General features: G+C 41.7%; 1 protein-coding gene across 1 annotated transcript in view; it reads right to left on the reverse strand.

Annotated features, from left to right (window-relative positions):
• The window catches only part of LOC148818025 (phosphatase and actin regulator 3-like), a 52,668-nt gene that overhangs the window by 23,380 nt on the left and 6,886 nt on the right, over positions 1-22,402 (reverse strand). The window contains exons 2-4 of the mRNA XM_088937550.1: positions 2,177-2,338; positions 1,701-1,778; positions 1,033-1,188 (exon numbers count right to left, since the gene is read on the reverse strand). Coding sequence (XP_088793676.1) covers positions 1,033-1,188; positions 1,701-1,778; positions 2,177-2,338 — 396 coding nt within the window. The remainder of the gene's footprint in view (positions 1-1,032; positions 1,189-1,700; positions 1,779-2,176; positions 2,339-22,402) is intronic.

Raw genomic sequence — 22,402 nt, forward strand, 5'->3', positions numbered from 1 at the left:
AATACAAGTGGAGTTCTGTAGCGACTAGACACTCCTGCCCAGACCTTCACACTTGGTTAGCATATTGTCCTGTGTGTCTGCACCACACCCCCAGTCTATCAGCGTGGCCTTCACACAACCTTGATTCATTGCTGAAGAGGACTACGGTGACTTAGTCCAGCCTCCAACATGCTGATGACACACAGGATTCTTCTCTTGATATGGGGGGCATATTAGTTCATTTCTACTTATTTACTGTATTTCAGACTCGACATTCAGCATTTTCAATCACCTCACGATGGGTGTCCAATTAACCAGTGCTTATGCAACTGCCAAGTTCCCTCAAGCTCAAGTTTATTGTAGTCATAAATGCGACATTCCTGACTGCACATAACACATCATCAATATCCAAGATATATATACACTATTGTTATATATATACAAACAAGCGGGATCTTTTTTTTTACTGCTGTGTATGTGTATACGGATCTTCTGTTAAAATACCCTTATATGTATTGATTGACATCAAATTTATAAACATGAAATGCAGAAATAAAAAATGAATAAAACCCTATTTAGTACGTTATTGGTTTATCACTAGTATTTTTGTACCTTTGACCTTTTATCCTTTTCTCTGAGTTTACCAGCGTAGTTCGAGCCGACAAGAACACGTTAATCTTACTTTGTCTCCATCTAGTGGCGACCACACGCACATAATTCTAACACTTCTCCATGGTGCCCGAGAGAACTCAACTTTGATGGCCACAGGCAGCATCCACATTATTATCTATCAGCATAAAGATTGTCCAGAATATGGTCAGACTTCCTTTAGTATTTCTTACAAGTTGTGATGTAGAGTTGATTTGTTGCTTCAATGCAGTGAGACAACCGGCCAGTTACATGGCAAGTGGACAGTGTTACAATTTTACATTGCGTAGACCTGCCAAACATTTCGGCTGATCATGATGAGGCACAGAATGGCTGAACTGGAATTCCACGGGATAACAGCAGTGCCCCTCTGGATTGCTACCCCGATAACAGCCTGTTTATTACCTGTGGAGGGGGTGTCCTCATCACAGCCCAGGCCTTCCAATGTGCTGAGGTTGAGCAGCTGGGTCAGAGACTCCTCCTCCCTCTCCTCCCCATCTGAGGAGCCCTGTGTCGGGGTGCCAGGCTCATCAGAGCTCCCCCCACAGGCCAGCGCAGCCTCTGCGAAGGATGAAATTCCCTGTGAGTCCAGACACGCTGTGAAATCTATCAGCATCACTTTTAGCCTCCTACATCTTGACAGGCATGTGCATTCAGTATAGTCATTGGTGCATATTGCTATTGATCCTCTTCCTGTAAACATACTCCCAACATAATCTAAAAATCCTCAGATTTCTGTGTAAGGTCTCTTAGCAAATGTCAGCTGTGCAGGTTATTTTATACAACGGCTATCTTAAGATATCGGGGTTTAGCAATGGAATAAGGCATGCAAAGACTTTTTTAGGGTTGTTTATCTAACCATAGCCAAATTGCTTAATTGATCTATGTGGCCCTAGAAGTATTTTCTTGTTTTAAAATGTTTTGTTATGCTAATTCAGTTCAGAAGCTTAAAAAAAGGACAAAATCTTAAATAATTGTATTGTCCCTTAAAAAGATGGATTTACAGATAGTGCTTGCTGGTCTGCTTGAACAACATTCTCAGGCAAAGTGCTGTGCTGTCCTCTCTTGCTCACCTGTCTCCATCATGTCTGCCAGCCCTTTCCTCACCAGGTCATCTCGGCTCTGTCGTGCAGCTGCCTTCCTCTCCAGCGCTGCGCAGAGGACAAAAACAGCCTCCGTTAAATCAAACCCCCCCCCATTAATTTACACCACATTTGCAAGCTTCCTCTACACACAGGTCACTGAAAACCATCTGGAAACACGTGCTGCACTCTGACTTGCCTAACTAACAGCCAGCCCTCCGAAAGGCCAGCGGGGACTGACTGGGATAAGAAATTAAATCTATATGGTATTTTAAACACTTAAACAAACGTGCATAAACAGCCCCATAGCCAAACTCTCCCATCCAATGGACAAACGCTCTGCCCTGGATTCTTGCAACAGAACAATGTCATATTATTCTGCTGCAGTATAACTGTCATTTGTTTCCTAGCTCTTGTGTCCTGAATCCATGTTGTCTTTTTTTAGGATCCCCACCAGCCTTCGTTACCTGTCGAGCTCTGCTTCAGTTTTTCATTTTTCTTTTTCCTCCATTTCCAGGGTTTGAAGATGCGGCCCAGAGTGGCCAGCTTGCTGTTTCTGCGGATTGGGGGAGTCCGCACCCCCGACACCAGGCAGCCGGAATGTAGCGCCCTCTGCTGGTCCATTACATCTTCAGCAGACGGGGGAGGGGAGAAAAATACAGCACACTTAATAACGGAAAGTGAGGGTCAAGGAGAGCAAGAAAACTGAGTGAAGACGTTGGAGTAGAGAACTTTGTCAGCATAAGAACCATGAGAACAAGTCAGGTTGTCTTCCATGCTGTAAATGTAAATGTAAATTCTATGCTGAAAGGTAAAGAAAAGAAACGCTATGTTTTGGCAACCTACACCTAAAGAATAATAATTATTATTATTATTATAATAATTGCTTACACTTATATAGCACTTTTCTGGACACTCCACTCAAAGAGCTTTACAGGTAATGAGGACTCCCCTCCACCACCACCAATGTGCAGCCCCACCAGGATGATGCGACGGCAGCCATAGTGCGCCAGAACGCTCACCACACATCAGCTATCAGTGGGAAGAAGAGCAGAGTAATGAAGCCAATTCATAGATGGGGATTATTAGGAGGCCATGATTGGTAAGAGCCAATGGGAAATTTGGCCAGGGAAGGCATGGGATGAACTTTTAGCTGTTCCAAGAAAAATGGAGTCTAACTCTTTACACAGAAAATGAACCAGCTTCTTTTGATTGTAATATTTCTTGACAATTATCCATGCAAATAACTAAGTGAATACAGCAATGTAAAGCAGAGCTGTTTGTGACATTTGTAGAACGAATGGAGCACTGGTGATCCCTTTTTGCTGGCTTTATTTGAAGACTTTGGTTCCCTCTGGCGGGAAAAAAAATATTGCATCCACCCATGTAAGGGTATAAAACAAACCCACATGACAAACGTTCTCTTTTCCTCGGGCTGAACTTCATCGGAGTGAACAAGTACACAAGCTGCACTGTCATCACAACAGCCAACAGCAGTCATATATCATCTGACAGCAGTTTTGACAGCCTCAGCACAACAACCAGAAGATGTGTTAAATTAATCCCTTGCTGACAAGTATATACGTTCACCTCTGTTGGTCTGTCTGGCATGACAGCCACACTCTATCAGATACAGTAGATGAAGCCAACAGGGGTGAACTGTTACAGTGCTTCGTAACATCCACCCACCAAGCCCTTTAAATAGACACTGTTTTCTTAGATACTTCCAGTAGCATTGAATGGTGACAGAACCCTGCATTGCATTGTGCCACATGACTCTAGCAACTCTGCAGCGATGAAAAAGAATTACTTTTATTTGCAGATAGCACCAATTGTCAAACTAAACCAAGGTGCCTTCTTTTTATTTCTTCTGAGTACCAGAAAGCACATAGCCTGTTTTTAAAGATGTCACAGATCCCTCTGTGATACAATGGCACAAACCCATTCTGAAGACATACTCTTCAGTATGATGCCTCACTCCCCTGAGGAGACGTTTTGGAAAAGCTATTATCGTGCCAATCCTCCTCCCACTGTTTCTAAGCCACAAATGGTGCGGAATGTTGAACAAACAGTGCTCTTTGAAGTCGCTGCAGAACCTCTACATGTGAGTCATCCAAAAACTGTGACCCTGGCTCAATGTTCCCGCTAATTTTTAATGGCCTGTGTGCGCAAACATTTAGAGTTCTGCAAATTTTTTCCCCAGTGACAAAATCTTGAGCGCACTAAATTGAGTGTAGGTAAAATTGGAAACCTGAGATTATTTTTTGTTAATATAGTCCTTCCCATAGAAGCATAGAGATCCACAAAAAACAATTTAATGAGCCCAGTCATGGAGACTGAGTGTCCAGTGAGCATGAGCAGTGAGATACGAGACTACAAGAGCAGAGATGTCGATTATCGAGTAGCAATAATAATGCACACAGCCAAGCTGGGCCTCTTGCAGCCAGTCTCATGGTCAATTTAGAATTTTTAATTGACGACCATGTTTGTTTTATTATCATATTTTTGGGGGGAATTACATTTTTTGTGCGCAGTTCAATTTCCTATGTGTGCTAATTTCATAACCTGTGTGCGCGCGCAGGATGCGAAGGAGCCAAAGCCTATCCCAGCACAAGGGGCGCATGGCAGTACACAGCCTGGATGGGACGCCAGTCCATCACAGGGTAGACACACACTCAAACCAGGACCAGGTATTTACAGAAGCCACTCAACCTATCGGTATTGTTTTGGACTGTGGAAGGACACCAGAGCACCTGGAAGAAACACAGAGAGAACATGCAGACTCCACACAGACAACACCCCAGTTGAACCCATGGAATTGAACCCAGGGACCCAGTGCTGCGAGACAGCAAAGCTAACCACTGCACCACTGCACAGCTTAGAGGGAAGATTGCCCTGGGTGTGATTTTTTATACATTTCAGAAACAGAGAAGCTGAGCATTGTTTATGAATAAGGAAAGAAGGATGTTAAATACTACACTGAAAGAGAACAGTGTTTGGACCAATGATATTGAGAAAAAGGGTAACCTCTACATCTGCAGTGCACTTGCTACCTGTATGGCTTTTCTCTCCTATGTTATAATTCTCATTGGCATCTCAAATGCTTCTGGCACAACAGATCACCCTTCCTCTCCCTGTAGTTGGAATTTCAGGCACAGATCAGGACTGGTTCTCTTGCTGCCTCTCTGACAGCTCTCTCATCTCCTTGCCCTCTAAGACTCAGTAGTATGAGCTCTTTTTCCCTCTCTCTATACCTGCTCGCTGGGTTTTCTTTTCCTCACATGGCTTCCCTTACTGCTTCTAGGCAGATGACATTCTGATCATGCAGAACTAACTGCTACAAACTGTCTCTTCCTGGATACACTCCTCACCTCGGGCAGTCTTATTCCTGCTGGACGCCCCCCTCCTCCCTCTCCCCCATCCCAGGCTCTCTGTTTCTCTCGGCTCTATGGCTCTCTTTGTGTCTGCAAACAGTTTGTAACTTTGATCTCTTCCTTTCCTCCAGTCAGCTTCTCTCTTTCCTCCAGCACAAACCCGTCGCCCTTTCCTCAACAAGATCTGTCTGTATAACAGCCAGCAGGCCTCTGGCTCAAGTTCTTGTTCTCTCTGGGCTGGACAACAGCTCCACGTCCCTGGATGTCTTCCCTATATCAGCAGCCTCCACTCTCCAGTTCATCTAAAGCTGAGCAGCTATCTCAGTGTTTTGCTCTTCTTCGGGTCTCCATTGCTACTTTAATTCAAAGGCCATTTCCCGCTACCCACACGTTCAGCTTTTTGTCCGTAGAGCTTTCTTTTTCACTTTGGCCCCACTTATACATCACCCCTCGTCTCAGATCCCCTCTTTCGCTCTCTGCTCATGTTCCGATCGCTCAGTTGTCCCTCCTCTTCGCTCACCAGTTCCTTCACACCACCTGTGCTCGAAGCTCGAACCTTCAGATCCTGTAATCCTTTCCTGTGAAGCTGTATCTTGTTTCACGTTACATTTCATGTCACAAGTTATTGTGTGTATAATATAAAATGTTTATCCTGAATTCTGCGCACGATGCCTACTTTAACAGTTAAGAATTGTTCTGAAAATCCATCTCAATGGAGAAAGGTGTTACCAAAATAATAATAATAGTACTATTTTTGTAAGAATTCTGAAGACATTCTCACTCTTCATGGAAACGGTAAGCCAGGAAAGAGGTGCAGACTCCCTTGTGAGGAAGAACCAAAATAAGAACCAAAATAAGATTTGTGTTTCGCAACAAGGAACAGCGCGCCCACACTGTCTGGCTCTGACAGGCTGCGCTGAGCTCTCTGGGAAGAGTACAGCTGAGCCGTGGGTTGATAATGTGCTGTAGATGGATTTTTTTAAATGTTATTCACAAATGAAAGAGAAACAAGCACTGGAAACAGAGGAAGATGAGAAAAGCACACCTCATTTAGCTCAAAGGTGAAGCGGAAAAAATCAGACATGTCTGAAGAAAAACAAAGAGGTGGATATAAGAGTGACCTCTTCGGCCATAAGCAGGCCTAGAAGCCTAAAGTCGTGGTCAAGCTGCTGTTATCTTGACCTTTACCTTTGGTCCACACTGCAAAGGATCACACTGCTGCAAAGTCCTACATGTGCCAGGAAAAGTCAGACAGAGAAGTCGTGCCACAATATTCCCTCACTGTGCACTGACAGCATTGCAGAGTCATTTCACTGAACTCTCTCCAAACACATGGGCAGGACGACTGCAGTGACCAGATCCCAGTATTCACATATTGTCTCAAGTCTAGGGGATGACCATACCACCATCGACAAACAGGGCCAACCATGAGATCCCCTCTACTAATTCAACCTGTTCTGTGAGAAGACAGTGGAGAAAGTATACAATCAGTTAACACATATAATAATAATAATAATAATAATAATAATAATAATAATTGCTTACACTTATATAGTGCTTTTCTGGACACTCCACTCAAAGCGCTTTACAGGTAATGGGGACTCCCCTCCACCACCACCAATGTGCAGCATCCACCTGAATGATGCGACGGCAGCCATAGTGCGCCAGAACGCTCACCACACATCAGCTATCAGTGGGGAGGAGAGCAGAGTAATGAAGCCAATTCATAGATGGGGATTATTAGGAGGCCATGACTGGTAAAGGCCAATGGGAAATTTGGCCAGGACACCAGGGTTACACCCCTATTCTTTTAGAGAAACGCCCTGGGATTTTTAATGACCACAGAGGGTCAGGACCTCAGTTTTACGTCTCATCCGAATGTTTACAGTATAGTGTCCTCATCACTATACTGTGGTATTAGGACCCACATGGACCGCAGCTTTTGTCCAGTCTAAATTCTACTCAGATAGATAGGATAGCAGTCCTGTAACTTCTCATCCTACCGTCCTGTGTTTATAGAGTCAAAGCTAGCAGCTCCGGACAGCAATTTCACAGTTAATTAGGGCTCATCAGCATGACGTAGCTAACTCTGACAAGTGACTAATGTAAATCGTCTATAGCACTGTGATTTCATGAAGACCTAATTAATATTCATAGGCATAATACTGTAGCTAGAGTCCTAGTCTCAGCTTCAATGAGCAGTCAGACTAGCTTTTTAAATATTTAACTAAAGAGGGATTATTGACAATTTAGTCTGTAGGCTGAATGTAATTGACTGCGCCCATGGTTCATAACTATGAAAAGACGCGTGGGGAGCAAAGCTCACAGAACCCCTAGTGATGGTCCCCAGTGATTCACTCTCTCTCAGCGTGAGATTGGATTTCATGACGTACAGATGGAAGCAGGTCATCTGCCTCAGCTTTGTCCGCCCTGTTAAATGTCAGGAGATATCCAGGCCATGCTTAGCAAAGCTCACACAACAAGTGTGAATAGTGGTGGCTCTCACTGCCTATTTGGATGCTCTTGAAAACTAAGATCGGAATGCTAAGGGTCACACGGGGTCCTGCTACAGGGCTTGGAGGATAACCGAGGGGAGTGTAAGGTGTTTGTATGAGGGTGGGGGCAGGGTGGAACCACACAGAGAGGTTCGAGCAGGAAAAGCAGACCTCTTGTTACATCAGTGTACAATGTAGCATGAACAAAAGCTTGAAAAATTAAGAACAGTAATATATGAAACAGGTTATGCTTAATAGAACTTTATGAAAGAGGTACAAAAAAACAATAGTCATTTCTTTCCTTGCTGGGTGATTTTGCAGTTCTTAAAGGAAATGCTGCTAATGCCCATGGATTCTGGAGGTTTTGCTGTCTGCTACCTTTGCTCACGTACCTAACAAGAAGGTGGTGTTCATTATTTCAACTCTCACTTTTGTCCTCTGAAACCCTACAATGGCTTTAAATAGCTGATTTCCTACCTGATTTGATAAAAAATATAGTTAATATTGTTTTTTACAAAGCCAACAAGACTAAGAAAAAGACTAACGAGAAATGTCCCATTCCAATTATAATCTAGATTTCCTTTATCTTCGAAATTTAACTTTGCTGCAGCACCGTTTAAGCAGAAATTCAGTCAGTACTGCATTCACGCTGATAATATGCAATCTAAGACGGATATCCTTCATTTACAAAGTGATAAAGCTTTTTCAGCTCTCTCTCTCTCTCCCGTATTTGCCAGATATATTACTTGTGCCCGAAGAGCAGCAGTAAATCCAAGGCAAACACCTCACAATTACAAGTCTATACAACAATATTTAATAACGTAAATCGTTTGCTAAAGTCTTAGCATAACCCACCAGTGCACCAGCGATCTGCTCTGCAGCGTGATTCCACTAGCTTCTTATTCGCGGCGCACTTAACAGTCTTGACTGTAGACTAGTACACTGAATAGGGCAGCACACTGTAATGCATATACTGTATATTTTTAATACATTACAATTGGTACAGATACTAGCCCGGTTATTGTCTCTGTAGGTAAACCACACACACACACACAAAAACAAGAAAATACTGCTTGAGTAGCACCTGCAACGAAAAGGCAGGTTAGAAAGCATTCACTGAGAGACATCAGATAACAGGCTCCTTCACATATTCCGGCAGGTGAAACAAATACAGTACGTCACTCTCCTCCCCGGCCACAGATCACAAACAGCTTTCTCGTCACAAGCAATGAAAAAGACACGTCTTCCGTTTTTCACAAATCCCGAATTTCAACTGCAGAACTAGCAATAAATCACTCACTTTTTATTTGGGTTTTTTTTTTGCCCTTTTTGCGGCGCCTCCTCAAGTATATCTTTTTTTCTTCCAGAAACCTGTAGTTAATGACTCCCTTGCCCCGCAGTCAGTCGGACTCCCCGACAGAAGTAAAACAAGATGACGCCCTTCAGGGTGCAACGCCGATAAAAGATGAAAAGCTCCTGTTTCCAATATGAGACGTGGAGATGGAGAAATCTTACGGACGACAACAGTGGAGAAGCCTGAATGAAAATGAAATTGCTTTCTGCATCCCAGACACTGACCCCCCCACCATCACCGCCGCTTAAAGCACAGTCAGCAGATCGAGGACCACAATAGCTCACCCAAGCAGATCCGTACATTCTTACCTCAACAGACAGTACTGCTGTAACTCCTCCGCTCCCTTGCAGTTTCAGTCCAATCTCTCGTGAGTTTCTCGGAACTAAAAAGCCGTGAAAATGCGTGCGCCAACAGAGATGCAATGAGGTTTTCACAGTGGCATTCAGGAAGCGAGTACTGATCCCTTTGTAAAGGCTGGGAGAACGCGACATACAGTAAAAGTCTAATCACCCAGGGTTATCAAAGTCTGACGTTCCTTTTAATACTATACGTCTATACTAATCTCAATACCACCGTGTCACAGGAAGCAAAAATAATAGAAAGCTTAACTGTGATGAAATGATTAGATTGCCCTTCTTTTAGAAGCTTCGCCTGTTCAAAAACATTTGAAATGAATCAATGAATATTAGGAGGATGACACTGGTGCGGTATCTGCAGTGTGATCTGTAATGGTATTCATATCCACTGTGAGTGTACACACTGTGGCTAAATTTATTGTTTGGCAGTGCAGGGTTACTGATATTGCCTCAGTTGAATCTCACTAAGTGAGAAGCAAGCACCAAGCAGCTCTTGGTTGCAATGCTGTTGCTCTGCTTGCAAAGCCGACATGACCATGTTGCAGTTGTTCATCTTTGATATACTGCATACTGTACGGTACCACAGTAACTTCTGAATAAACATGTCCCTGATCAGCTCCTCAATGCAATAAAGCACACTCAGACTCATATAACACCAGATGTTTAACTATTAAAATCTACAGTTTGAAGCCCAGAGAAAATTCAGTACACACCTGGGTCAAAAACCTCTCAGTAGAATTGTAATTATTTGTTTTTGCTGCATGCAATAAAAGGCCATTAAAATGGTACATAACCTATACAGTACTGCTATTAGTTATCTGTCATTAGTCACTTTTATACATAAATAAATAAATTACCTCTGCCTCTTGGGGCTATTTAAAAGAAGGCATACACTTCAGTCTTTTTTATCATGTTATTGAACTTCAATTCAATAACATTGAATCTGTCTGAATTTGATTAAATATTTTATATGTTGGAAAGCTACTGTACATTAAACTCTCTGGCGTACCATCTTCATTCTCTACCCTCAGTATACAACCCCCATTAACCATGATAATAATGGGTTTGCACCAGTTATTCATTCAGGGAGATTCTATTCAAATACAGCACAAATAATATCTTCAACATGGCACCTCACCCCCCCAACTCACCCCATGACAATCGACCCTTTCAATGACTCAGAGTAAAACTGCTGGTCTGTTTTTATCCAGAACAAGGACCACTGTCATTCCTTGTGTGTGTGGAGCTTGCTTGCTGCTGCTGTTAGTCACTAATAACCATTAATGTGCCAGAAAAATAGCTTCTGGGGCCGATGGCTCCTGAGGAATAATCTGTGAAGGATTATGTGTGAGAATGATAACTAGTGAAAGTCTGTGGCGTTGGAAAGCTTAAGGATTCCCTTGTAACAGCATTAAGAGATACAGCTTCCAGCCTGCTTTCTCTCACACTGTTCTGAGCTATCAGTGTTAGCCCCTAACATGACCGTGGAGAAAGAAATCGCCTGGATTAGTAACTGCTACCCGAGGCAAGAGACAAGGGGCATGATTGCTTTGCAGTTTTTAGCTTCTAATAAATGCCTTTGAGAAAAAAACTATTATCAGGGCTCGGCAGGGAGGGTATTTTGATCTATAAAACTGTATAAAATAGCAACGAGAGAGAGCAAGGGAAAACCTTTCTTTTGTTTGTCTTTCAAAACTCATGTCTCACACAGCCTTACCAGATGAAGTTGCTGTAGACTCTTTTTTAAGATCTGTTTTCAGAGTAAAATGTAAAAAAAGTGTCTTCAGTGCTTTGAAGCTGACCGTTCACATGGCACCACTGAAAGAGGGTGACCTCTAGGGCTTCCTGTTCATTCTGTCGCAGCAGGTTGAACGAGCTCTCAGACACACGTTAAGAATAAATCTTGTCCTCCCTTCCTCCAGGTAAGAAAACCCCAAACTGACCCTGCACAAGAACACAAGACTGGATGCAAACCACTGACAGTGCACCAGGCCGCGAAGACTGGACATCACCGCCTCAAAGAATACTGTATCATGCGGCCTCCACCATGCTGGTGCTAAGCCCATAGCTGAAGAGCCCATGTCTGCCCCCTGCTGGTTTAAAAGGTTACTCCATAAGGACAAATGTCAGGGGGGCCCTGCGGGAGGGATATCAAGATTGAGAAGCAGCTCTGTCTCAGCCAGTGTGGTGCAATGAGCAGCTCTGATCCTCGATGATCCCTCTCCATCTGACAAGATGGGTAGACCTGCCGTGCGAACGGATTGCCCTGCCGGCAAGTGGAGCTTTCACTCCCCGCTGCAGGGTGGCAGTACAGCAGGGTGGAGGTGATCCCTCAAGACTCCCACCGCAGCCTGTCGCCTTCCATGAGCAGAAGGCGGACATCTGTCCTCAGGGCTCCCTGGCACTGTTGATGCTCAGAGGGGAAAAAAGACATTTGCGGGCTTGGGTTGTCAGGTGCTCCTTGCAGAAGTTCCTACTAGCGTCGGGAGGTGAGGCAAGGAGACCACTGAGCAGCGCCAACAGTGAGCCAAGGAGACAGGAGTGGAGCTGCTGGGGAAATGATCAGTGCTGCCTGGATGGGACATGGCAATATTTTGTTTTACAGGGTCATTGTGCTTTAGAGGCTTTCCTTCACTTTAGCAAGGCCACAGACAGCAGCATGATTATTTATTATGATCTCTATATCAAAAGCTAGTGAGTCATCAAGCCTTGGTTAGTCACCGAGGCACCCATGATCACAGCCTGATCAGCATTCAGAACCCAGCTACCATGATCACTTCATAAATTAATAGGCTCATAATCCCTTGAAAAACAGTTGTTCCCTAATATTACCCTCACAGTAGAAGTGGAGGTGGGGTCAGCATAAACTAGAGGTAGAATACTACTCAAGCAAATGTTGTAATTACTTTTTTTCCTGTGTCAGCACACTGAAAAAAAATACTCTTGAGTTTCAAGTGGATGAATTTATTTAATCCAGTTTCACAAAAACAGAGGTTGAATACCCTGTCTAGATATGTACTATTACCAACACAGCAGTACTTTTAAAAAATGGGAGAATAATGTTTTAAGTGCCTTAATATAATAATAGGAATATTTTTTATGATTCTAGTGAAAAGCTTTTTTATCATACTTCTATTAGCATGCGGTTATAGGACCTAGTGGGATCAGGTGGGTGCGTTCTCATGTGAAATTTCTGTTATTCCACTCTAAATTTATTTAGGTCAATGCATGAAAGATTTATAAAACATACATTATCATGGCTCACTCCCACCAGGGCCTGGAGGATAAGATGAGTTCACTGCAGAGTTACAGGGCAAGAGTCTTCCTCTGCCTCCAGCAAAGACTCATGCAATGACCTGAACACAGACACAGACCCACAAACACACACAGAGCTGACAGAGCTACAGAAACACTTACAGTACACGGAGCCACAGACACTAACACAGACACAGACCCACAAATCAGTGCTAACACAGGCCCACAGACACACACACTGGCACTGCTACCCAAACACACACACAATGGCACTGCCTCACAAACACACACACGCACTGGCGCAGCCTCACAAACACACACACTGGCACAACCCCATAACCACACTGACACTAGCACTGTCTTACAAACACACTGGCACAGCCCCATAAACATGCTCATTGACACAGCCACACACACATGCTGACATACTCAGACTCTGATACATATATCCGTATTAATTCAACACATAGGCCGACACATGCTAACACATATAAATTAACCAATACAGACAAAACAAATGTACTGACATACATACATAAAAAACCCATTGAGCATTTAGGTAGAGAAGCTTTGTGTCTCTGCCAGGCAGTTTAGCCAGATAGCAGACAGATTTCTCTTTATTTCACTCTCTCACACATTAAAACACTCACTATGTACAGTACCATGCACGTACACACACTGTTGGCTACTACAAATTGAGCTCACAAAATAAGAAGGACAGAGGGTTTCTCTCAAGCAGAAACAAACACAGGCTGACACAGCTAATAAACCACCCGATGATACACACAAACGGTTAAGAAAATAAAAGCAGCTGGACTGGGTGACAGTGAACTCAACTGAATGTAGTAAGCAATGGCCATTAAAGTGAATAAGAGATGAAGGTCGCCTTAGGGAATCCTGACTCTTATCAAGAAACTGCCCATTCTTCTGAAGAAGTTAATGCTCTTTAATTAATGCAAACTGAAATGTTATTTTTCTCTGCAATAATGTATATGTTGCATTCTGTTATGCATGGCAGGACTAGTTTAAAGTAATCCATGTCCCAGGTCAGAGCTAATACAGTTCTCTGAGGAGCTGTCCTTGGTGCTGAACGAGACTGGATTATTCACATCACATCAGGATCACTTTAGCAAATACAATAGCAATAATAAATTTTGTCACTGCAAATGTCACCCATTAGTGATGCATTGTTGTTCAATACCATAGTGTCATAAATCTGTATAGTTCTGTGCCCGATTCCTAATTTACTAACTTGTAATGTATTCTCTGTTTCTTAGTATAATTCTCAAATCACTGTTCTTTCAAGCCTATCCTGACAAGATGGTAGTCCTCCTGTTCTTTACCCTGAAGCAGTCTGTTGCTTCTCTGTCCCTGGCTTAGAATCCCACTGACAAATGCTACAGCGTTTCCTTCTTCCCAGAAGCTGAACAAGGGAATCAGATTGCAGGAAAAGTGACATCATGAGCTGCCTACAATTCAGACATCACCTCATGTACCATACTTGGGAGGACACTATTCGATTTAGCCCTGACAAAATACTCTAGCCCAGACTTTCACCACAACAAATTCAATATGCATATTAAGTCTGCTCTGCTGAGTTGGGATTCTGCATGGTTTTTCACTGTGTACTTTCAATCCTGCAGTGTATTTACAAGACCATGTCAACGCACTTGACTTTGTGGTGCCATATATACGTCACATTTCCTAACAGAAACACTAATTAGACAAGAAGCTTTGGAAGAGAATTAATTTACAGTACGCATAAAATTCAGTGGTGCTGTATTTTGTGTTTGTAGAAATGAAGAGTATTTTGCTGTGCAAAATTAAAACTGTAGATCGGGTCCCTCATTTTCAGCTGTATACCACTGATCAAACAAATTCTCCATATTTCTGAAACCATTGCCGTTATTTCTGGGGATATTTCTGCAGTAGTGACAAGTTTCTTTCTTGCAAGGCAAATCTGTTGTTCATCTGTCCAGTCATTTAGAAGCCTCATGAAAGAAGACAAGCAAGTTATTTTTGTCCTGTGGAACACTGAACACATTTTCATCTTAACATGTTTGGTCTGAAGCTACAGTAACTGAACTGTTTTTGCATACTTCTCACCACGTGTGGCTTTTGGTAACTATAAAAACTGGTCGGCAATGCTCACATTCAAAACCAAAAATATTATTCCAAAAATATTGCATTCTGATTTGTTGACAAGCTGAGGATTTCTCACTTTCCTTCCTCTCAGACAGTAAACGTGAGCTGTGCCTTCTGTCCTCCAGAACTCTTCTCTCCTTCCCTGCTCTCCTTTGTTCTCCCCCAGTCTCCTCCCCCTCCCTCCTCTCCACATCCTAGACCACCACCCTTTTCTGTCTCTCTCGTCCTGCTGGGATTGACCAGCACTTACACAAAGCTTTTGTGTAGCATTCAGCTTGCTAGTTACACTGTCTTACTACTGTATATCCTGGGCCCCACTTCTCTGTTCATGCGTGTATCAGACGCAGGTTTAGAGCCATTGCGAAACAAAAGCAAAATCAAAGCATCCCAAAGCACCAAGATCTTTCATTTTGTAACTAATGAGTGCACAGGTGACCTTGATCATTTGCTGCAAGGTATTCTGTCCCCAACTAGGAGTCTTGGTAAATATTGTACAGCACAGAAACAAGCCAGTCATCCATTGATACAGGAGGCTCTTATTTCACCTTGTTTTACTCTGATCTTGTATTTCTTTTCCAGTTCCCATCTTTCCTTCTCTCCATCTGGTACAGTACCCCGTCTCCTCTCTCAGCCTGCATGTCTCACTCTCTCCACATTGCTCACACACTTTGCAGATCAAGGAAGCTGTTCTGTACTGTAATAGGACTGTATATGGCAGAGAGCCTTAGGTCATATTATGAGGGGAGGACTCTTTTAAATCTATCAGTAGGCCAGCTTCAAAGTAGTCTTTCATATTCATTAAATAACCTTTTAAAATATTATTCCAGTCATCTATACCAAACTGGGCACATGGCTTCTTGATCAGACATCTTTTTCATGTAATATCATATCATGACTTTATTAATGATAGTTAATAATGTCTTGCATTTGTATATAGTGCTTTCATCCCACTGATTATTGTGTCTTTTTTCTTCATTTTTAGTATTTACTGTCCTTATTCTATGCTGTATTAAAAAAATGGGCTTCAATACAGATCCAAATAGTAATAATAAGAAGAAGAGCTCCAGAGTAGTTTACAGCCCTTAGGCCCTTTTTATTTAATTATTAATGAATGGCCAGTCTTAAAAGAGATCGATCCATCTTCCTTGTTACATCTCTGCCACAAGCCAGCCTCAGAGGCACTTCATCTAATCACAGCCAATACATCACTGACACGGCGCTCCCGAACAGACCGCAGACTGGCACTTCTCATTGTTCCTGGGAGCAGGTAGGCAGGGAAGGGGAGCGAGAGGCTGGGAAGGGTTTCAGAAGACAGGTCAACATTTCCGGGCTGTTCCCCCTTCTTTCCCCCTGCTGCTCGTCCTTCGTTGTGCCTCGCCTGAGCTGCCGGAGCTGCTCCACACACTGGGGCTGCCGTCTCCGGCAGGGTGAGGCAGCACGGTGATGTCATTCAGACGAAATGGCTGGGGGGCGTTCAGATGTAAAGGAGAACTGCTCTGCAGTGGCACTATCTCCAGCAGCTCAGACTGAAAACACAGAAGCAGATCTGTGTCTCTCATTTTATAGTGCATGCCGGTGTTTACACTTACAGGGACATTACATAAATTCAAGAACAACTGGTCTGACATCCTCCTCGTGACTTTACAAACTAAATAATATTCTTTACACTTTCCTGGCAAGGTTTCTGGGCAATCAGGGCTTCTCACACCCTTATTTATGCTTATAACCTCCAAAATCCACATCTCCATTTCAGACACCAACAGAAAGAATAGAAATTCAGATAAAAGGTTACGATACGAAATAACACAGCGCTAACACATGTTTCAGAAGATCGGCTTCACACCGCATAGTTAAAGACCTGTTCAAGCCTGCCACTCAAACCCCAAGGACTTAAGACAGGGATTTTTTTTTCTTTTGATATTGAGGGACATAACAGAAAATGTGTTAACATGTTGAAATGCGTTAATGTGTTAAATTCTGATCTTCTACCATAAAATCTTTTTAAGTATCACGGTGATCAAAATCCAATGTATTTTTTTGTAGATCTCTATATATCTGAAATGTGTAAAACAATCAGGGACATACCTGTATACAAAACTCTTTTTGGTTTCAAAATGTTCAAGAAAGATACAATCTATTAAGTCTGAAGTGAGATTTAGTTAATATTTTTATGCCCACCTGAATTTTTGACAGTGCCAATCTGTACGTAATGGTGCTCTTCTATTTTTCTAAATAATTCAATACTGCTTATTATTGAAACTGGTGTGAAAAACATTCCTGCTTAGCTAGATCTTTTCTTATCACAACCAGATCAATAATTTTAAATCACCGATTTCTTCATTGTGCTGTGGGTGACAGTTGTAATGAAAAGGGAAGGTCAGTCTTTCCAGATGTTATATAAATCCACGTATTTTTCCATGATGAGAACACCTTCCATTTGTACTGTAGTAATTTGTGATCTCAATTGGATTATATGCAACACCAAACATATATAGACCCTTCACCATGTTTCACTATTGGATGGAAACGTACTGTGTGGTATTGTATGTCACTCTTTTGCTAGATCTGTAGTCTTTTGTCACTGATGGACATCTTGAACGTATCTGCCTACAGGACTTCATCCTCATCAAATAAGCAACCGTGTTTTAATTTATCTGTAGACTTTGGAAATGTTTTTTTTTAGGCTGACCGTGTAATACCACTCATTTATATATTCTACATAAAAAGTGCTGTGGTTCCATATATTTTATTCAATTTGTGTCTTAAAACTTTTCCTTCTATTTCTGAAATGTTTAATATATAAATATGGATCATACTTTCTGTACACTGCTGTGCTAAAGGTTCACACAATATTCGTGTTTTCTTCAACTGTTACCACTTTAAGGGTCAGCACAGCGCATATTGGGGGAGAAGAAACCAAGCTCATCATTTATCAATGTTTCAATGAAATCAAAGCAATCAGAAGGAAGGTTAAACTATAAATGCGCTGCCAATATGTGGCAAGTCTAATCCATCACATTTAGTTATCCAATCAAATTGATTGATCGTTGTCAGGTGTTCCCTATCAACATCATTTGTTCTACTCAACATATCCATTAAAATGGTTATTTTGTATTATAAAATACAGACCTATGATGATTAACAGTGACTACGTAATCGGTTAAAATTGGATTTTTAATGATTTTCCTACAATTCAATGGTGATTTTTGGAGTTGTGTTTCTGCATAAAGAAGTAAAAACAATGAATAAAAGGATTTTTACTTTGGTCTTTGTATGTACAGTATGTAACGCAAGAACATGCATACAGTATATTACTTATGCATTACTGTGAGAAAGTGAATGTTTATTGGGAAACATTAGTTGTAGCTGATGAAGACCCTGCAGTGAATCTTGAGTGATACAGTAAACACCCAATTATGTGCCAGTTTTCATCTGTAGCTATAAAAGTCCATGGGTGTTGAGCTGCCAGGCTCTGAAAGAAGCTCGCTTTTGCCATGTTGTCTCTGATTGCACAGAATTTATCACAGCCATGAATACTCACCACACAAGAAGACAAACCAGCTATATTTAGCAAATGATTAATACAGCATAAGATTTGTCACTTTAAATATAGCATGCTAATTTTAAATATCAGGCTGCCTGGCACTTACTGAAAAAGATTGAACCATTTTCATATGTGTAGCTGATGGAAGTAAATCAAGATGCTACAGCAAAGAAATGTCACCTGAGAGAACAGGCTTGTACCTCTTTACAGGCAGCAGCTATTAACACCAGCAAAGCCAACCTTTTTCTAGTTGAAAATATGTCTGAAATGTGTCTTTAAGATCCAGAAACAGACATTTCTGTCCTGCTATGACTGTGTCCGGTTCAGCATGGTGTGCGGGCATGCACAATATAAACTACCGTTCCCCTGTTTGTGTTGCTGAGCTTATAAAGAGGAGACTTGTTCAGCCCCCAGAAAATATCAGCTAACAAAGAGGAGCTGTAAAACATGTGGCTGGTACACAAGAGTGCCCATGACTTAACATGCTCTTTCTGAAAATAGAAATAGCTTGCAGTGATGATTCACATCCTGTTACACTGAGCCCGGTTATATAAGTTGAACTTCCAATGGTGGGGCAGGTGCAGAGGATCCCCCAAATGCAGAAGGAGGGGTACGGTGCACCTGCAAGTTCGCTCATTGACTTTATGAATCATCACATGCACAGTGTGAGAAAATCATTAGCCTTTTCTAACTTTTAATGTACGACTGTGAACATGCAGCTATTCAGCGCTCATCTGATTAGCACAAATTATTGTTAAGCAGGGCCAGGCATTCCCTGTTTCAGCCACAGCTCCTGCACAGTCTGTCATGGGTGAAACAATATTTACTTTACCCAGCCATTTTTGTCGGTATGATAACCACCTTAATAAGATGGCGTGGATTCCTGTTGTAAATGCATGCTGATGGAAAAGCAACATGCTGCTGGGGAGGGAAGACTGCCGAGTGAAGGGGAACCAGCTCAGGGCCACGGCCAGGAGCAGACACAGCTGGAGCCCCGGGAATGAAGTCAAAGCCATGTGGGCAAAAGCAAGGATGTCATGAAAAATCATCCAAATAGCGGCATGTCTACACCAGATTCTCTACAATACGCCAGGCAATAGCTTTTACCATACAGCACAGTGCCAGCCTGTCCACACAGATTTTGCTCCACAGTTTTGGGTTTCGGAAAACTGGCTAGTCTAGGTCTAGGTGGCTCAGAGATATTGCACGACCTGCTCAAATTACAACCCCCATAACCCCTCTGGGCCACTTCCTTTAGTGTTTCTAAGTCATGAGCCTCTATGCCACCTGTCAGTTGTGGCTCTTGCTCTTTTGGTGTAAAAGCTCTGAGCTGAGAATTAACCCAGGTGGGATCCTATATGTAATGGGTTTATTTCTTTAACAAAATACAAATGCAATGGCAGAGTTTCCAGGGGAACCCTTAGGAGGGCTCAAGTACAGCAACTTGTAGTGCGGATGAACTACCGAGCCGTGCTGATAATATAAAGGCAACACTCATCTCCCGTGCCACACGTCGTCTGCTCATCTGGTTGACATAAAGCCAGGCAGACACAAAAAAACAAAACACAATCAGCAGGGGTGTGACTTCGGACATGACCTATGAAGTCTTGACACAATTGCTGTCTCCTCTTCAACATTTACTTGTTATGTCTAATTTTTCCTCAGCTGCACAGAGCAGAAAAAGAGATAATTGCAGAAAAGGAATATTTGGACGCAAGAAAAATATCTGCTAGTAAAAGTCGCATGTATCCTTACTTCTACTAACTAATCAGGATGGGGCAACAAAACTCTCTGACTTCTGCAAGGTATGATTGCAGAGCATTTGACACCTCTGATCCTGTTCCTTAATTCACAAGCGACAGGACAGTTGACACAAAAAACTCAAGGCCTGCAGTTTTACAGCCAGTCTTCTTCAAGTCATAGCTGATGTGTAAAGAACATACCAAGCTCGCCGGCACTGGATGTTGTCATAACACTAGGGAGCATTTTATCTTACTTATTTTGTTTTCCTTGTGGTAATTCTATCTGCAACCACACACTAATTTATTTAAAAGGTTGGGCATCATCATTTTCCTCACTGATTTATTACTGCTTCTCCAGATAAGGTCTTGTGCTGGACACAGAGATTAATAAGATTACCTGCTCTGAGGTCATCTCCCTCTCAGTTAATGCAACAATTGTGACTCATCAACAGATATTTGGTGGGATCTAACAGCTAAATCACAGTGTCTCTACAGAACACACAACATCACTGGATGCTGTAAAAGAAAACATCAGTTCAGAATTAGATATTTGCATTTGCTTATAAAAACAAAGTATCACTTTCAATATGGTCTACACTAACAGGCTGAAGGAACTGAATCCTACACTGACAGACTGAAGGAACTAAACCCTACACTGACAGGAACTGTACTCAACTGGATGAATTAAATGCTAACTACCAAACAGGATAGATGGACTTCTCTCATTTGTAACTTTTCTTATGTTCTAATGACTTTGTTTTTAATATTTGATTTTCTTACCATGCTCAGTGTATTATCTACTAATTAGATTTAAACTTAATTTATCAATTTAAACTCAATTTACCATTCTCTGTTGAATTGTGCACAAAAATAAAATGATGATGATCATTCTGGGGCTTGTAGCTGGGAAGTGTTGTGGTTCATAGCACCAGATCAGGAGCACATGTCTCAGTGATGGAGGACTGATTGATTGGAGACGAGCTGCAGTTAACTGCCATGACAGCACTGTCTGTTTACACATGCTCTACAGCACACATTGCACCTTTCAAACATTTTAACAAATAGTTTTTGGGATGATCATTTCTTAAACCAAAGTGTGCATGAAAACAAACATTGATACTGTACATGTCAATGACATTGTCAATGACAATGGGCAAGGTGGCCTGCCAACTAAAGTAGTCTTTTTCCGACATCAAAACGTCATTGACATCAAAACTTCATTGAGTACACATTCATTAACTCAACACACCCATATCTAAATCACTTTACTTCCAAAACTTTGTGACAGTGTGCTAAGAAGATGCTTCATCAAAACTATGTATAAGAGAAACTTTCTTTTTGCCATGATTAAAGATGACTACTGCTGAATGCATTGAGCTTCTGGCATCATCACCTTGTTATTATGGAATGAGAATGTTTACTTTATCATTTATCCCATTCATCCCATGCCTTTTCATTTCTTTTCCAAGAAACTGCAAGGATGCATTCTGTTTCAGATCACGTCTCTTAAATTTTATAGGATGCTAACTCACGGTAAGCACAATCTTCAAGCAATTTATAATGAGACTTGTTAAAGTAGGACAGAATTGCCTTGAAAGAGCTGCAAGTCATACAGATTACACAAATATGGTGTCAACATATTTCAAACAATAATTTACATGGTTATCACACCATGGAACTGAACAGGGACAGAGCGTTAAAAAGATTAAGCCGAATGGAAGAAAGGTAATTAAACTAAATGTAGCTCTATAGCTGAACCAGTTCAATTTTTAATAAAAAAATAAGGACATTTATTGGTAATTGAAAAAACAGAAATATTGAAATATTATAGAACCTGTGAGTTCTATTCAATCAAATTTTCAATTAACTAATCAGAGGAAACGTAATCCATACTACAGCCCTGCATTGTTAAGTAACGTCAAGTTTGTGAATTTAAAGCCTCCTTTGTATTTATCAGGATAGAAGTGTTTAAACCAGGTTGCACCAGCAATAGCTATGGGTTGCAGGGACTGATCAAATTGTGCCTTTCCAGATTCTATAAAAAAAACTATTGAGGTTTGATACAATCACATATTTATTAAGTTTTGCTTACAGCTTTGGAACAGGAGACACAGGAACACAAACCAACAGTGACTATGGAGAAGTATTTTATGACTGGATCACAATACTCCGTCTCTTCAATATTACCTTTCAGGAAATTTTTGCTAATATCGTGGTTGTTTCGCAAAAACAGTCAAGTCTAAACTGTTGCAAGGGAACAGAGCTATAGGTTAGGTATTTCCTCATAATCCTAAGGGGAACTAATTGATGGAGAAGAAGCTTTAACAGCCTGTTAATTAATCTACAGTAAACACATAATGGCAACAAGGGTTTCATTAGGCTTTAGTAAGCTGTACAATAAATGCAATTCTTTATACTTAATAATGAC

The sequence above is a fragment of the Atractosteus spatula genome, chromosome 19, assembly GCF_055471065.1.
Source record: "Atractosteus spatula isolate fAtrSpa1 chromosome 19, fAtrSpa1.hap1, whole genome shotgun sequence".
NCBI classification, from domain to species: domain Eukaryota; kingdom Metazoa; phylum Chordata; class Actinopteri; order Semionotiformes; family Lepisosteidae; genus Atractosteus; species Atractosteus spatula.